A 16362-nucleotide genomic window follows, 5' to 3' on the forward strand; every position below is an offset into this window, starting at 1 on the left:
CATGTCAGGGTCTTGCCTGCGGGTCCCCACATCTGTACCCCAGAGTTCAGAGTGGGGAGGGAACCCTGACAGGAGCCACTCAGTGCGTTAATGACAGTCATACGTCACTGCCGACAATTTTGTCACCAGCGCAGACCTGCTGCTGCTTGTGGATCATGCCACCCTCTATCCCTGCTGCTCCCAAAGCACCTGGCAAGCCCATGCTGAAGGAGACAGTTGCCTTAGAGGGACCCAAACCCCTCCCAACAACCGGCTGGCTTACCAAGCACTCTGACTTTGCGTCCCCAGCTGCAGGGCGCTGCGGGTCAGGGAGAGGGCTGAGGCGTGCAGGGCTGGGATCGCTTTTATTTATATCCCAGCCAAAATGCCCTCCATTGAATTATAATAACCACAAGGCCCTTCCTCCTGGGTCAAATGCTTTGGAGAGCAGGCCTCTCAGACGGCGTGAGATCCAAAACAAGCCCTCCCCCGCCCTCAGCCGCCTCTAGACGGACTCCGGGCAGCCCAAAGAAACGAGTCAGTAAGGGAAGCATGAGCGTTTCTTCACCACAGGATTGGAGCCGCAGGGCTTGCTGGGATGCGCCCAGACACCCGCTGTTGTGGTCTGGCCTTGCGTCCTAACGCAAATGCACGCCTCATTGGGGAGGAGGCTTTTTCACTTGCAGTGATCGGTGGCTGGTTCTCTCACGGCCGTGTGGTAGCCTGGCTTTGCAGCGCTGTCAGTGCTCCGGGAAGATCTCATGCAGAAGGCTGGCTCAGCAGTTTAATGGCAAGGTCCTAGGCTGAGTTGGATCCGGAGCTGCCCGGACAGCAAGGTGTGGGAGCACTGGAGAGGCCACACACTAACCCCTGGGAGGGTGAACATGCGGCGCTGTGGTCAAGTGACCCTCCCAGCCACAACGGCAGCCTCTGGCTGACACTCAAAAAGCGCGCGGACGTGGAAACAGCCCCTTCTAGCTCCCTCAGCCAGGAGGTCTCTGAGCAGGATTCAGTCTTACCAGGGGTACAGACAAGTGCTACATTTTTAAAAGACATCAGCTCCGGTTAACATGTTCCAAAGTGTCCAGGTGACTTAGAGGCCTTGGACTTAGGCTTGTTAGCCACTTGGGCACTTTCGAAAACGTTACCCTAGACGGAGGGCCCAGTCCCGCAGTCCTAGAGCCCATAAAACTCCCCTGACGGATGGACAAGGGCCTCTGATCAGCCCCGTGGGAATTCCTATCTGATGGTTCACGCGCTGGGCTTGGCTGGGTGGAGCCGCATGGCGCGGTCATTCACTTGTCAGTCCCGTGATCGGCCCAAAGGAGCCGAATGGGAAGATTTTCAATGTGAGCCTCTCAACAATCAAATTCGAGGGCTTCCCACGGGGTTAAGCCACGTTCCCTGTGGAGAACCAACAGTGGGGTGTGGAGAGGCCTAGAGGGCTGAACATCCATCCACCCTTTCAGGAAGCAGCAGGGGCTAGTGGCCAGGACTAGGCCTCAGGGAACCTGGGCTCTATTCCCAGCCAGGCCCGTCTGTCATCGGTGAGTCTCTAGACCCCGTTCCCGTAGTGCATGAGCACCTCAATCCTTAACGTGTATATCCTCCCAACGCCCCGGGAGGCTATTACCCCCATTGTACAGCTGGGGGCTGAGGCCCGGAGAGGCTAAGTGACTCGCCCAAGGTTACCCAGGAAGTCTGGGGCAACGCAGGGAATTCAAGCCCCAAGTCCTAGTCTAGTGGCCCAGCCACTGGGCCAACCGCCTGGCGACTTTGGGCAAGTCTCGTCCTGCCTCTGTGCCTGTTTCCCCTCCCGCCCCTCGTAATCCACGCTCCCCAGGCATCCAAGGAGAGGCTCTCCTAGCGCAGGATAACTCGAGCTCCCATTAGCTCTCGCCCGCAGTCCGTGCTCAGCACCTGCACTGCTCCAGTCATCTACCACCTCCCACCCATGCACCTCTTCTACTCGCCACCCCCTGCCCAGCCAGCACCCCCCACGCTGCCCAGCTGCTCTGGTTTCACTCACTGATCACTAAACTGCAGCTTTCAACCCCTCAGATCCCCGACCAACATGTAGCTCGAGGGACAAGATCCTGTGGGGGAAACCTCTTCCCCAGGAGGCCCTGGGTCCTGCAGGGCAGGGGGAATCTGTCTCCTAGGGGCTGAACTACCCCATTTATCCACAGAACAAGTACAGGAGGTTTTATCCTCCCCCACCCCTGCACAGGGCTTAGATACCCCAGAGAGCAGGAATGATTCCGCCCTGTAACATACTGTAGTGAGGACGTGGTGGCATGGGCTTGCCACCCCAGTATAAGCCCACTGGGGACTCTGGGTACGTAGTTGGGATGCTGCCACGTCTAGACCACCATATCTTCACTGCAATTGCCCACACTAGCTAGATTAAAGCTACCCAGGCTACAGTTCCACCTTGGTTTGCAGTGCAGACACACCCAGAGACCTCATCCTTCGGGCAGAGGCGGGCTGGCACTGGACTCATCGGTGCTGCTCCTGGATCAGCCAGCAGTGGGCGCCACTGAGTGGCATGCTTTCTCCTTGCCCTCTGCAGCGCTGTGTCAGGGAGACGGTGGCTCGGATCTGGACTCAAACCCAGGTTCTCTCACCCGGCAGCACACAGCAATGCAGAAAAAGGGCAGGCCAGCAGCGGGGCCTGCCCAGGTGATGTCTAAGGGTAGGTCTACACTGCAATTAGACACCTGCAGCTGACCGGGGCTCACGGGGCCTGGGCTAAGGGGCTGGTTAACTGCACTGTAGCTCACCTCGCAATGGTCCTAGTGCCCGTGCGCCAGCCCGAGCCCGAACATCTACACTGCACTTAAGCTGCCCCTTAGCCCTACCCCCATGAGCCTGAGCATGGGCCAGCCACAGATTTTAACTGCAGTGTAGACAGACCCTAAGGGGGTTAGGTCTCATCCTAGTGTCAAAGCAGCGTTCTCCTGTTGCAGCTCTGAGCAAACCTGCCTCGGGTAATTCCACTCCATCCTGAGTGCCATGAAACATACCAGCGCCTCATCCATGTAGCAGCTCTCTATTCCTCTCCCCGGCTCCGGCACACTTGACTTTCTGACTCTTTGAGGCATGCTCTGGCCTGAATTCCCCCAGCGGGGTTTGTCTGTGCCCATTGCATCACCTTGTGTTTAGTCATCTGCTCGTTAGTGCTGATAAAGCTCTGAAAGCCCCCCCAGGTGTGTCATTCTTAATCATCGTGATTCGCGGCGTTGTGCAATCGCACGGGGAAGACCGCACCCCAGCTTGGGGAACCTCGGTATCCGAAAGGGACGGGGGAACTAGAGGGAATTCAGAGAAGCACAAGAAGGATGACAAGGGGGAGGGAGGGTCGGGCGGACTGGCTTACAAAGCAAGACCAAGAGAGCTAAATCTAAATCACTGGCTAAGTGATGACTAAGAGAGATAGAGTAACAGGCTACGAGAAGTAGAAAGATGTAAACGGCCAAGAATGAGAGACATGAGTGTGATCCATGGGGGTGGAGGTAGGGGGAATGGAGTGACATTAAGAAAAGGAATTTATAGCCTGAATCTTAGGAAGTATTCCCTGGAAGCGATACAGTGGATTGTATAGTGTATCCACAAAGCACAGTCGATCTCTCTGTCTGCCGACCTGCCTATCTATTATGATTAATGATTACTTGTCTTATCAGAGCACCTAGGAACACTAGTCATGCACCAGGACCTTGTTGTGCCCGATGCTGGACAAACACAGAACAGACAGTTCCTGCGTCAAACAGCTTACAATCGAGCTATGTTATATCATGCCCATCACCGTGGTATTGGTACAGTTGGTATCTCCAGGGAAGCCCCATCTCTTAGGCCAAAAACCCCCAACCTAGGAAACACACCATGCTACACGAACAATGGATTGAGCCCAATAATGTGTGTAAATGTACATAAGAGACGTGTGCATTCTTGTCACATTACCAGTGACAGGTCCCGGATCTTCCTCCACTGCAAGGAACAGTCAGAAAACAAACAATTACACTTTCATCCCAAGATCCTGAAGTATTTTACACAACAAAAACAAAAAATTAAGCTTCACCGTGCCCCTGGTAAGTAATAGTGAGGGAAGAGAGGTTAAGCCACTTACACCCATCAACAGAAGAGCCAAGAATAAGACCCAGGGATCCCTGACTTCCTTTTCCCTCATCTAACCACAGCGGCAGATTCATAATTTTTTACAGCACTTAACCATCCTCTGATGAAAGGTGTTATGTGACTGCAACATAACATCACTATTACTACACTAAGTTATGCGGCACAGATTCCCTAGGATAAGCCATGCCGAGTTGGCAGTATTATTGGCCCAGAATTAATCAAAACATTGTGAAAGAGCTAAGCAAATAAGTTGAATCATCTAACAGGCGGAGGCCTCATCCCGGGGCTTCCTTTTGTTGCATGGTTTTTAATGACAGCGTCTTAATTTGCAGGAACATTAGTTACTTCATTTTCTAGCCTCTCTCCTTCTGCTCACGCATCACCAGCAAATTGATTGTCACAAGTACAAAAATAGACGAAAGAAAAACAATTAGGCAAGGTATGTTCCTGTTTCATCAGATCTTGTCTCAGTTGGATGGACCAACCCGGGGAATTGTCCCCGCACATTTACAGGTGAAAGTACGTGGTCATTTGCAAAAGCTGGGCCATGGTATAAAAGGTCCCCACCAGACAGTTTTCCAAATTTAGGTTTGGTAAAAAACACACTGATGAAAAGCCAAGGATGAAAAAAAAAAAATGTTGCCATCCATGTATTTTCTTTTTAAAATTCATAGGGAAACATGCTTGCAGTTTAAAATAAATATGCCTCTCTCAGTATTGTTTGCAACCCCTAAACTGCAGCACTGTGTTAGCCCAAGAAAACCACAAAGTGAAACTGACTATAAACAGAGGTGAAATTGACTAGGCCAGTTTTAGTGTCAGAGCTGAGAGAAGTGCAAGTAGTAAACAAACAACTTCAAAGTCGCAATACTCCAACCAAAAAACTTCAAAAACAGATTCCAACAAGAAATTGCGGAATTGGAATTAATCTGCAAACTTGACACCATTAAATTAGGCTTGAATAAAGACTGGGAGTGGATGGGTCGTTACACAAAGTAAAACTATTTCCCCATGCTAATTTTTTTCCCTACTGTTACTCACACCTTTTTCAGTAGTAGAGTCATAGAATATCAGGGTTGGAAGGGACCTCAGGAGGTATCTAGACCAATCCCCAGACAGATTTTTACCCCAGATCCCTAAATGGCCCCCTCAAGGATGGAACTCACAACCCTGGGTTTAGCAGACCAATGCTCAAACCTTCTTGTCAACTGTTGGAAATGGGCCATCCTGATTATCACTACAAAAGTTTTTATTCTCCTGCTGGCAATAGCCCACCTTAACGGATTACTCTCGTCATAGTTGGTATAGCAACACCCATTTTTTCATGTTCTCTGTGTGTATATATATCTTCCTACTGTATTTTTCTTTCACTGCATGCATCCGATGAAGTGGGTTTTAGCCCACGAAAGCTTATGCTCAAATAAATTGGTTAGTCTCTCAGGTGCCACAAGTACTCCTTGTTCTTTTTGCTGATACAGATTAACACGGCTACCACTCAGAAAATACACTGGTATTTTTAAATTATTTTGCTCTGATTAATCATAGGGGGGTTAGTGGGAACCCAGGAAAAGACACATGGCTGTAGGGTTTTTCCAGATATATGCGGTGGTGTCTACACTCACAACATTTGGTGTTTTTTCTTAAAGCCCCACCTCCTGGACTCAGGTGACTACATGAGACTCTCCGCTCGCATTTAAAACAAACTAGGTTCCTAGCCCTCCAGGTTGCAGAGAAAATCTTGAAAACATGCCTCCTGACAGCTCGGAAACCAGAACGCAAATCAAGACCTTCACCTTTATTATTTTTAAAATCTCATGATTTTTAAATGCATGGGGGTTTGGCAACATTGTGTATGCAACTAACTTCCATGGTCTGGGAGAGCTGCATTCAGCGCACGACCGGAGGGAGGAGGGGAAAGCTGACTTTAAGGCCAGGTCTTCACTAAAAAGTCAGGTCAACCCAGTTACATGGCTCAGGGGCCTGAAAAATCCACATCGGTGAAATCGACCTAACCGCCGGTGTAGACGGCACGAGAGTTCTTCCATTGACCTAGCTACCGTCTCTCGGGAGGTGGATTACCTAGAGCGGTGGGAGAACCTCTCCTGTAGGGAGAGTGTATCCGTAATCTGGCGGCTGTGTAACTCTCACTGGCTGTCCACAGCCCCTCTCTGGAGGTGGTTAGGACCCCGATCTGCAATCTGTGCTGGGAGGTGGCCTAGGGTGTGAGTGAGATCGCAATCAGGGCCATAGTTACGCCCTTTGCTACAGCGTCTCAGGGGCAGGTTCATCCATCCCAGGGATAGAGGGAAGGCAGCGTGCACCAGCCCTACCCAGGGAGCGATCGCAGGGACCCACATCCTCAGGGCCTTGGCTCCCAGAGCTCCTAGGGGGCAGAGACAGTGGGGACTCTCCAGGGAAAGGCGCAAGGTGCTGCCCGGTTCAGCCCAGGACCCAAGGGAGCAGCAGGATGTGCCCCAGTCTCCTGAACGGAGGCTGTCTGTGATCAGCTCTGGCAGCCTTACTCCCACTGGTGCCAGGCGAGCTAAGCTCAGGGCCAGCGGGGCTGTGGCATGGGATCAGATGAGTTGCCCCGGATGGAGCCAGGCTCCATCTCCAGCCAGTGACATGTTACAACTGCCGCGGGAAGCCACCTGCCCTGTTGTGCTGCCAGCCCTCTGCCTGGCATCGCTCGCCCTGCCATCAAGTGTCTCCGACGACGATAATGCCAAGGAGGCTGACTTGGCACCCGCACCCCCAGCCACAGGAAATGGGGCTGGGTTTACGAGGAGTTGTCTAGCACTCGATTGGCACAGGGAGCCCAGTAAAATGGGCCAGCATAATAGATTAGCAATTACCATGTGCATTGAGGGAACACCTTTCAACCTGGGGCCATCAAGGCACTTCGCAAGCAGTAATTAATTGTGCTCACAAGGCATTTGTGAGCGTGGCTTCGGTGTCATTATACCCATTTTACAGGCAGGTAAACTTAGGCACGGGTGACACTGGGGGATGAGTCAGGAAATGGGAATGTGCGGGGGGAAAACAAGAGAGACCACCTGACCAGCTTGGCTGTAGGAACCATCCGAAGCTGAGTCATTTGCTCCATTAGCAACACGAACATCATATTGTTAGCACACCAGAACACACTGCATTTCATAGCACCTTCCCCGTGTGCAGGGAGAGAGCTGGGGAGACGGCACTACCCCCTCAGCCTTCATGGGAGGGCTTCCAGGTCGGGGGTGAGGCCCAGAGAGGGGGAGGGGGGAAAATCAGAGGATTTCATCTCCAGAGCCATCGATCCATCACCAGCGCAAACATTCACAACAAAGCGTAGACAAATTTAAGAACTAACCCTTCTGAAGTGATGACCTAGATTCCTTTATTATTACTGTCACCTGCGTTCTGCCTGGCTCCCAGTTCTCAGAGGGCCCTCCCCATCACACAAAGGAAATAGGTTAGCCATACGCTTTCCTCCTCAATGAAACATTCCCTGTCCTAAGCACAGTACAATAGAAAAGGGAAAATCAGGGGCTCAATACTATTCTTGCTTATACTGGTTTTACACTAATATAATTCCATTGACTTAAGTGGAGTCACTCCTGATTTACACACTGGTATACCCTCTATTGGCTGAAGTGGAGTCACTCCTGATTTACACTGGTGGAACCCTTTTGACTTAAGTGGAGTGACTCCTGATTCACACCATCAGGCCCAAGCCCTTTTAGCTATTTTTAAAGCACCACTTGCTCTTGCACCACTTTTAACAATGAAATCATAATAAATAATAAAATACTAATCACTCCTTCATAACCACAGGGTTTTGCAGCCCTGCTGTGAGCAGTTACTTAATAGGCTTCACCATGCAAAGGAAAATGTCTGTCTGGCTCTGTTACCCTCCTCCCCACTCCCACCCCTACCTTCCCACCAGCAGCAGCTCCCGCTCCTTGGCATTCCGCCGGATCTTCTTCCAGATGTCCAGGGTGAAGAGGGTGCTGCTGCTGTTGAATACGGAGGTCAGGGAGGACATCAGGGCAGCCATCATCACTGCAATCATTAACCCTCGCAGCCCTGGAGGAGAAAGAGAAGGACCATCGGACTTCAGGTTTCATCTCAAAGGAGCCGTGATACGGCTCTGATCCAAAGCCCACTCTCTTTCCATTGACTTGTCTGGGCCTGGGATCAGGCTGTGTGGGTTTAAATTGTGAGCTCTTCGCGTGGACAGCACTTCAGGCCATGGGGCTCTGATCCCTGGGTGATACCATCATGTAAATAACAACACTAGTGAGCTATAAAAACGACATACACACAGCACCACTGAAATGCAGCCAGCTCTGGGGAGGGAGGCAGCAGCCCGGTTAGCATGCTGTACAGCAGCGAGTGGCCAATCTCTAGCACTTCTGGAAAGTACCATGGGAGCGTTACTTTCCACAAAGAGCAGACTGGAGCTCACTTTCTAAGATCTCAGCTGGCCTCACAGCATGGTACTCATTCATCGGAGGTTTGCCTAGTGGTTACAGCAGGTTGCTCTGAGCCAGGACACCAGGGTTCTATTCCCAACGCTGTCATTAACCAGCTGTGCCTCAGGTTCCCTGCCCCTAACATAAGATCTGAGACCGCTCCCACCTCTGTAAAGGGCTTTGAGGTCCTCATGTGAGAGGCATTAAATAAAGATTCATGACCTGGATGATGGGATGGATTGCCCCCTCAGCAAGTTTGTGGATGACACTAAGCTGGGAGGAGAGGTAGACACGCTGGAGGGTAGGGATAGGGTCCAGAGTGACCTAGACAAATTGGAGGATTGGGCCAAAAGAAATCTGATGAGGTTCAACAAGGACAAGTGCAGAGTCCTGCAGTTAGGATGGAAGAATCCAATGCACGGCTACAGGCTGGGGACCAACTGGCTAAGCGGCAGTTCTGCAGAAAAGCACCAGGGGATTACAGTGGATGAGAAGCTGGATATGAGTCGGCAGTGTGCCCTTGTTGCCAAGACGGCTAACGGCATATTGGGCTGCATTAGTAGGAGAATTGCCAGCAGATCGAGGGAAGTGATTATTCCCCTCTATTCGTCTGGAGTACTGCGTCCCGTTTTGGGCCCCCCACTACAGAAAGGACATGGACAAATTGGAGAGAGTCCAGTGGAGGGCAACTAAAATGATTAGGAGCTGGAGCACATGATTTATGACGAGAGGCTGAGGGAACTGGGCTTGTTTAGTCTGCAGAAGAGAAGAGTGAGGGGGGATTTGATAGCCGCCATCAACTATCTGAAGGGGGGTTCCAAAGAGGATGGAGCTCGGCTGTTCTCAGTGGTGGCAGATGACAGAACAAGGAGCAATGGTCTCAAGTTGCAGTGGGGGAGGTTTAGGTTGGATATTAGGAAACATTATTTCACTAGGAGGATAGTGAAGCACTGGAATGGGTTCCCTAGGGAGGTGGTGGAATCTCCATCCTTAGAGGTTTTTAAGGCCCGGCTTGACAAAGCCCTGGCTGGGATGATTTAGTTGGGGATTGGTCCTGCTTTGAGTAGGGGGTTGGACTAGATGACCTCCTGAGGTCCCTTCCAACCCTGATATTCTATGATTCTATGACAAAGGATTCTTATATACTGGCTGGAAACCTGTTCCTGCTAATGCATCCATGGTGCTGGATGTCACCCCCGAGGGGTGACAGGCTAACCTGCCCTCTTGGAGACTGGGACCTGTGGGGCCAGGTATTATAAAGCGGCTACTTGACCCACCTCCGCCCCCGAAGTGAGAATCAGTGCAACGCAGGTACACCGTCCTCGGCGGGAGAGAAGAGACAGGGCCAGGGAGGAGCAAGGGGGATAATGGGAGGGCTCTGGACGCAGACACAGACTGTGGTTCTAGCTGTGTGAGGTTCCCCTGATTCCTGGCCTGGCTCACCCAAGCGTGGCAGGGACTGCTGACCTCGCTACAGGAGGGAGAGCCCATTCCCCCACCACACGTTGTCCTCCTGGGTTCGACCGGGCGCTTATTTCAATGGCCTGTGGTTTTACAGCAATGGAAACCAAGAGGCGACTGTTATCAGTGCCAGGGGCTGGAACAGCCAGGCTAATTCCCCGTTGTCACGCTTTCCGCTTCCTCATTTGGAACCCTGCAGTGGAAGCCCCAAGGCCATCAGGGGTTTTGCTGTTGGCAGAGAGCTCCCTTGGGCATGGCTGGAAAAGGGAAGCAGCCCCCCAGCCTCTCCTCACACACACACCCACACAGGACACACAAGACAGTCGGCATGGCCTGGCACTGCCAGCAGCACGGCCCAGACTTACCACTGGGCATCAACTCGACCACCAGCTTGGGGTAAGCGATGTTGGAGCAGCCCACCTCAGACCCGCACACTCGGACGCACTCGTCGGGATCGACGCAGCTGACGGCATCTGCAACGACATGGAGAGAAGCAGCTCGACCCCGCCGAGAGCACCCGGCAGCGGAGCCAGTCCAGGCGAAGGGAGCCACAGCGTGACCAGAAAAAACCCTTCCCGCAGAAGGGCTCGCACGGGAGCTCCAGCTGCAGGGCTGAGAACAGAACTGGGTCCTGATTGCCTGCAGAGCTGCTACCGAGCAAGCTTCAGCCCTGCCCAGAGGGACGCCTGTGAAGGTGAGGAGGGTGAACTGTCATTCATAGAATCATAGAATATCAGGGTTGGAAGGGAACTCAGGAGGTCATCTAGTCCCACCCCTGCTCAAAGCAGGAACAATTCCCAACTAAATCATCCCAGCCAGGGCTTTGTCAAGCCTGACCTTAAAAACCTCCAAGGAAGGAGATTCCACCACCTCCCTAGGGAACCCATTCCAGTGCTTCACCACCTCCTAGTGAAAAAGTTTTTCCTAATATCCAACCTAAACCTCCCACACTGCAACTTGAGACCATTACTCCTTGTTCTGTCATCAGGTACCACTGAGAACAGTCTAGACCCATCCTCTTTGGAACCCCCTTGGAATCCTGGGCTGCCAATCAGTGTTTTGGTAATGGAGACTCTAGTCTTTGGGAACTGGACCAAGCCCCGCCCCGCCTCTGCCATTGGATAGCAACGTTTGGTCACTACTGGCCTGGGCTGGATTTGAACCAGAAGCTTAGTGGTGAAAGACACGCAGGATGGCCTGGTGGTTAGGGGCACTAGCCTAGGATCTAGAAGACTTGGAGGTCACTTCCCTGCTCTGCCACAGATGTGTGACTATGGGCAAGTTGTTTCACCTTGCTGGGCCTCAGTTTCCCCCTCCGTACAATGGGGATAATAGCACTGCCCTGCCTCAGAGGGGTATTATGAGGATGATTACATGAACGACTGCGGGGGGGCAGGGAGCAGATAAGTGTCATCGATAGAGGCAATGGTCTAATAACAGTTTTCTGAGCCATCCTGGTCCTCTCCGGAACTCTCCTAACCCACTTTAGCATCACTCCAGCCGTTCGTTACGATCAGGACTGGCAGGGTGCGGCGTGATTGCCAATCATGGAGTTTCAGGCCAGAAGGGACCATCAGGTCGGCTAGTCCAACCTCCTGCACCCACAGACTGAACCTACCCACCAAAATTAGAACAAAGGATTACAGCCTCCCGTGTCCTGACTCCAAACCATCACAGCTGGGGCATCAACCTGGTCGTGGGATCATCATTGGAACCGAATCAGCACCCAGCAGCTCCCGTCGGGACTCTGACGGCAGAAGGCCAAAGGGCCCAGCACCCAATTATTTAAGGGTTTACGAGGGCACTGAGTCCCTTTTTATTGTTGCTACAATCATAGAGCCGAACCGACGGAAAGTAACGAAGGGCGTAAATATCAGTGCATCCACCTACTGCTTCGCACCTCTTAATCCTTTCAATAAAGGTAGGGCGTAGCCCACGCTCATTTCCACCTCTCCTTTATGATCCTCAGCCACTCCCCTGAGTCACTCCCAGGAACATCAGTGGTGGTTGGATTGGGCCTTTGGATCCAAGTCTCTCCAGCCAACCAGACTGGCGGAGCAGAGACGGGTCTCCATCCTTCCAGCCCATGACTGATTTTCGTACAGACTGTTTAAAGGACTTTTGCAAAGAGGCCATTTCCTCCTCCCCACAACACCCAGCATTTCATATACTGACCGGCCCTAAATATTCAGGTAGGGGTAACATGGGCAGCCCCGGCAGGACTGACCTAGCAGCAGCAGCATAGATGCCAGTTAGAAATAAGAGGAACAGAACAGGCCCAACTCATCCTGGAGTCCCGTGGGAAAACCTGAGCTAAGCAAGCCCTCCCGTCTGCAGGTGAGCAGACTCAGAGCCAGATTCTCCAGCTCACAAGCCGTCTGTAGCCAGCCAACCCAGGCTAGGCAGGATGGCATAATGGTTAGAGCTGGGGTGGGTCTGGGCATTAGGAAACCTGGTGTTCTAGTCCTGGCTCTGCTGTGTTGCTCGTTTCCTCATCTGTAAAAAGCTGCTTTAATTACCGGTTGCAAAGGGCTTTGAGTCCTTGGATGGACGACGACACTCTAGCAGGGCGAAGTGCTATGTTGGTATTAGTCCAGTCTAGTAATGAAGCAGCAACAACAATAATGCTCTGCCCACCCACAGCTCCTCTCACCACAGGGAACTGCAAACAGGCGTTAACGAAGTCTCGCCATAGCCCAGGATTTTTCAGATGAGGAATCTCAGGCGCAAGGAGGCGAAGTGACCGGCCCATGGTCAGACAGCACGTCAGTGGCGGAGCTAAGAACCGATCCCAGGCCCCTCGTGTATTGATGCTTCGCTTTGCGATTTCCAGTTTTGTTTCAGACGAAAAGCTAATGAATAACCAAAACGGCCTGTCCTCTAATTAGCATCACCCTTTACTCCTAACGGCCTCCAGTTTTTCTGGACCCAAGGCTGGTCCCATTTGTCAGCTCTGTCTGCGTTTGCTGAAAGAGCCGTGCGGTTCTGAAACCTGGGGCCTGGACTCCTGGAGCCAGGGACGGGAAGACTTGTAGCTCACAGGGGAAAGCAGCCCTGGCTGTCTCTCTCAGCTGTAATCAGAGCAGGGCGAGCCAAAGCAGATGTGGGTAAGCGGGAGGAAGGATTTAAGGGCCCGATCCCGAGGAGTCGGTGCTAGAACTCCCATTGACTTCAATGGGGCAGGATCAAGGAGGCTATTCAGGGCGTGGGATGCGTTATGCCCTCAGGGCTAGACCGGGGCCCATACCGAACTAAAGGGGCATTGTCGTCTTCCCTGGGGCTAGCTACGGGCCGCTCCTGGATTTGGGTCAGGGGCATCGATCCCTACGAGGCAAAAATAAATCCTACGACTACTAATTCCTGAGGACCGAACTCCTGAGCTGCATCTGAGCAGCACAGACTGACAACTTCCCTTCCCAAACCCAGCAGGGGCGGAGCTCAGCTGAGCCAGCAATGGGTGAAGGCGGCGGAAATGGGTGGAGGGCGCCTGATCACAGCACTCATCTGGGCCACACATCATGCGGGCGCCCGCCCTGGCTCTTGGCACGGTTTTAACTCGTCCCTACCAAGTAGGTGGCTAATAAAATAATCATCAGAAGTAATTGGTGGTTGTAGGAAACACGCCCACGCAGAGGCGTTCAGAGCCCCGACAAACACTCGAATGCAGGACGGTTCCAAACAAGCTACAGCCCGGACCACGGGGCCATTAGAAAGGGGGCAGGTTGGGTCCCACACAGGGGCAGGCAGTGACTGAACCCAAACAGAGGGGCAGAAAGTGGCGTAGCTCCACTGACTTCCAGCCCAGATCCTTCACTGCGGACACAAAAGTCTGGACGGGCCCCATTCTCGCCCACGGGCACCTAAGGGCAAATGGGTGTTTTGGTACCCGATGAACAGGTTAGCCCCGAAAGTGGTGATCTGAACCCCCAGATGTAGAACTGGGCTCCTGAGCCCAGATGTCTGTCCAACCTTCAAACAATCCCCTTTGTGCTGGCTCCATGTTGCCCCTCCCACCTGGGAGGAGCACCCTCTAAACATCCACAAGGCCACCTCGTTATCCTCTTCCACACCCCTCCTTTGCCATGAAGCCTCCCAGAAACTTGCTAGGTTGCTGGTGCGCTTAGAGCCCCTCTCATTGATTCCTTGTACTCCCCCAGTGTCTGCCTGTGTCCACCTGCCGTCTCTTGTCTTAGACTGTAAGGGCTTTGGGGCAGCCTAGCTTGTGTGTCTGTCCGGCGCCTAGCAGAGCACAGTCCAGCTCCGTGGCTGGGGCTCCTACACACACTGGAAACACAAATAATTAAGACTAACACCGTCAGATGCATCCTGGGTTAATGAACTGCACAGAGTACAGTACATTCAAGCTTTAAGCTAAGGGCCAGATGCTCAGGGATTTCAACGGAGCTGCTTTACATGAGCTGGGGATCAGACCACCGGACCGTGCAAGTCTTCTCCTATTGATGCTTCGTTCAAATAGATCCTTCCCCAAGACCGTGTGACCCCATTGTAGGTTTTATGTCCTGATGGATCCCTCTTCCCCTTAGCAGTTGGTCCAATAAAAGGCATTATATCATCTACCTTGTGAGCTTTCCCACATGCATTAATGTCAATGTTTTAAACCTCACACACACACACACACACACACACACATCCTTCTAAAAAGTATTTGTTCACATAATGGATATTCAATACAGCCAAAAAGCCACAGGGCTCCATACAGACCTGATTCCCGTGGGTGAAGCGCCAGTGCACTCGATACACCCAATTACAACAGCTTTGGCTAAACCGGCCCATGCCAAGAAACGGAGGGCCCTGATTCAGTAAGATATTTAAGCACGTGCCTATCTTAAACCACAGGTGCAATCCCATTAACGTCCTTTGTGCTGCACATACCCATAAAAAAGAGACCGTCCCGGCCCCAAAGAGCTCAAGGCGCCTTGCTGAGTCGGGGTTGCAAGGGAAACAGGGGTGTCCCATAACGACGACACCAGCTACAGTATTGTCTTAAGGTGGTTTTGTAACAGCCAGATATTATTTATTTGGGCTAAGGTAGCACTGAGAGACCCCGTCCGAGATCAGAGTCCCGCTGTGCTAGGCGCTGTACAGAGAAAGCCCCTGCACCAAAGAGCTTACAGCCTAACGACCAAATACAGACAAAGAGTGGGTGAAAGGAAGTAATTCCCGCCCCATGTTAGAGAGAGCGAATGAGATCCTGGATTTCCAATCTTCTGAACGAGGGGCAAGAAAGTCTTATTGACCTGCTAAGGGAACTGACCAGGGAGCACTCGATGTTGGCGAATTGTTTCAAAGGGCTCAGGCTATCAGATGTAACACCGGAACTCCTCAAACCATCACCACCACCCGGTAACAGAGCAGTTGGTTTCTTAATTGCCAGCCTAGAACAGATCAGAACGTGCTAGCGTGCTTTCCCAGTGGAGCGGTGGGTTTATCAGAAATGCCCCCTGCCCCAGCAACGGGCAATTGCCATTCCCCATACCCTTTAAAAGCATCGGTCCCTCGTCACACACGATCCAAACATGGACAGGTCCCGCAGCCGCTTCTGACACTAGAATCTTTGCCCCTATGGGTAGAGAGGGTGCTTTATTTTATTTATTTATTTATCCTGGAACAATGAGCAAAATGATTGACACCGCTGTGAATTGTCAGCTGGAATCACATCAGCGTAAGTGGCCATGGAAGAACTGGTGATAGAACTGGACCCTGTTTCTTGAAACGCCTTAGGGCATGGTTCTCAACCAGGGCATGGTTCTCAACCAGGGGTACATGTACCCTGGGGGGATGCAGGGGTCTTCCAGGGAGTACCTCAACTCATCTATTTGCCTCGTTTTACAACAGGCTACATAGTGACGTCAGTACAAACTACAATTTCATACAGACAAAATGAGAAAGGCCATGATTTTAGTACTAGTGGCCTGTGACACTTCTGTATATTTATGTCTGATTTGGGAAGAAGTCGTTTTTAAGTGAGGGGAAACTTGAGATACACAAGACAAATCACACTCTTGAAATGGGGACAGTCGTCTGGAAAGGTTGAGAACCGCTGCCTTGGAGTTGGCCGAGTTCAGAGTGAACAGTTCCAAAGGGACTGGTGTGTTAGACGCTTTTGCCCCGGTCTATTAACAGAGCCTGGGTATTTGTCTTTCTTTCTCCCAATTGTTCATTTAATGTACTCTGCTCCTGCAGCAAGTTCTAGGAAGCACATGAACTTCTTGCCCCCCCTTAGAGGCTGGTTCACCTAAAAAGATAAAAGTCTACTATAGCTACTAGCTATGGGAGGTACTCTGTTAGCTCAGCTGGCAAGGACTCATCC

The 16362-nt window shown here is 51.9% G+C and overlaps 1 protein-coding gene across 2 annotated transcripts in view; it reads right to left on the reverse strand.

Moving 5' to 3' along the window:
- Window positions 1–16362, reverse strand: part of SLC5A10 (solute carrier family 5 member 10) — an 87212-nt gene that overhangs the window by 7958 nt on the left and 62892 nt on the right. For both annotated transcript variants that reach the window (XM_034784705.1, XM_034784704.1), the window contains exons 10-11: window positions 10397–10504; window positions 8031–8181 (exon numbers count right to left, since the gene is read on the reverse strand). In XM_034784705.1, coding sequence (XP_034640596.1) covers window positions 8031–8181; window positions 10397–10504 — 259 coding nt within the window. The remainder of the gene's footprint in view (window positions 1–8030; window positions 8182–10396; window positions 10505–16362) is intronic.

Source organism: Trachemys scripta, chromosome 10 (assembly GCF_013100865.1).
Source record: "Trachemys scripta elegans isolate TJP31775 chromosome 10, CAS_Tse_1.0, whole genome shotgun sequence".
Lineage (NCBI taxonomy): Eukaryota > Metazoa > Chordata > Testudines > Emydidae > Trachemys > Trachemys scripta.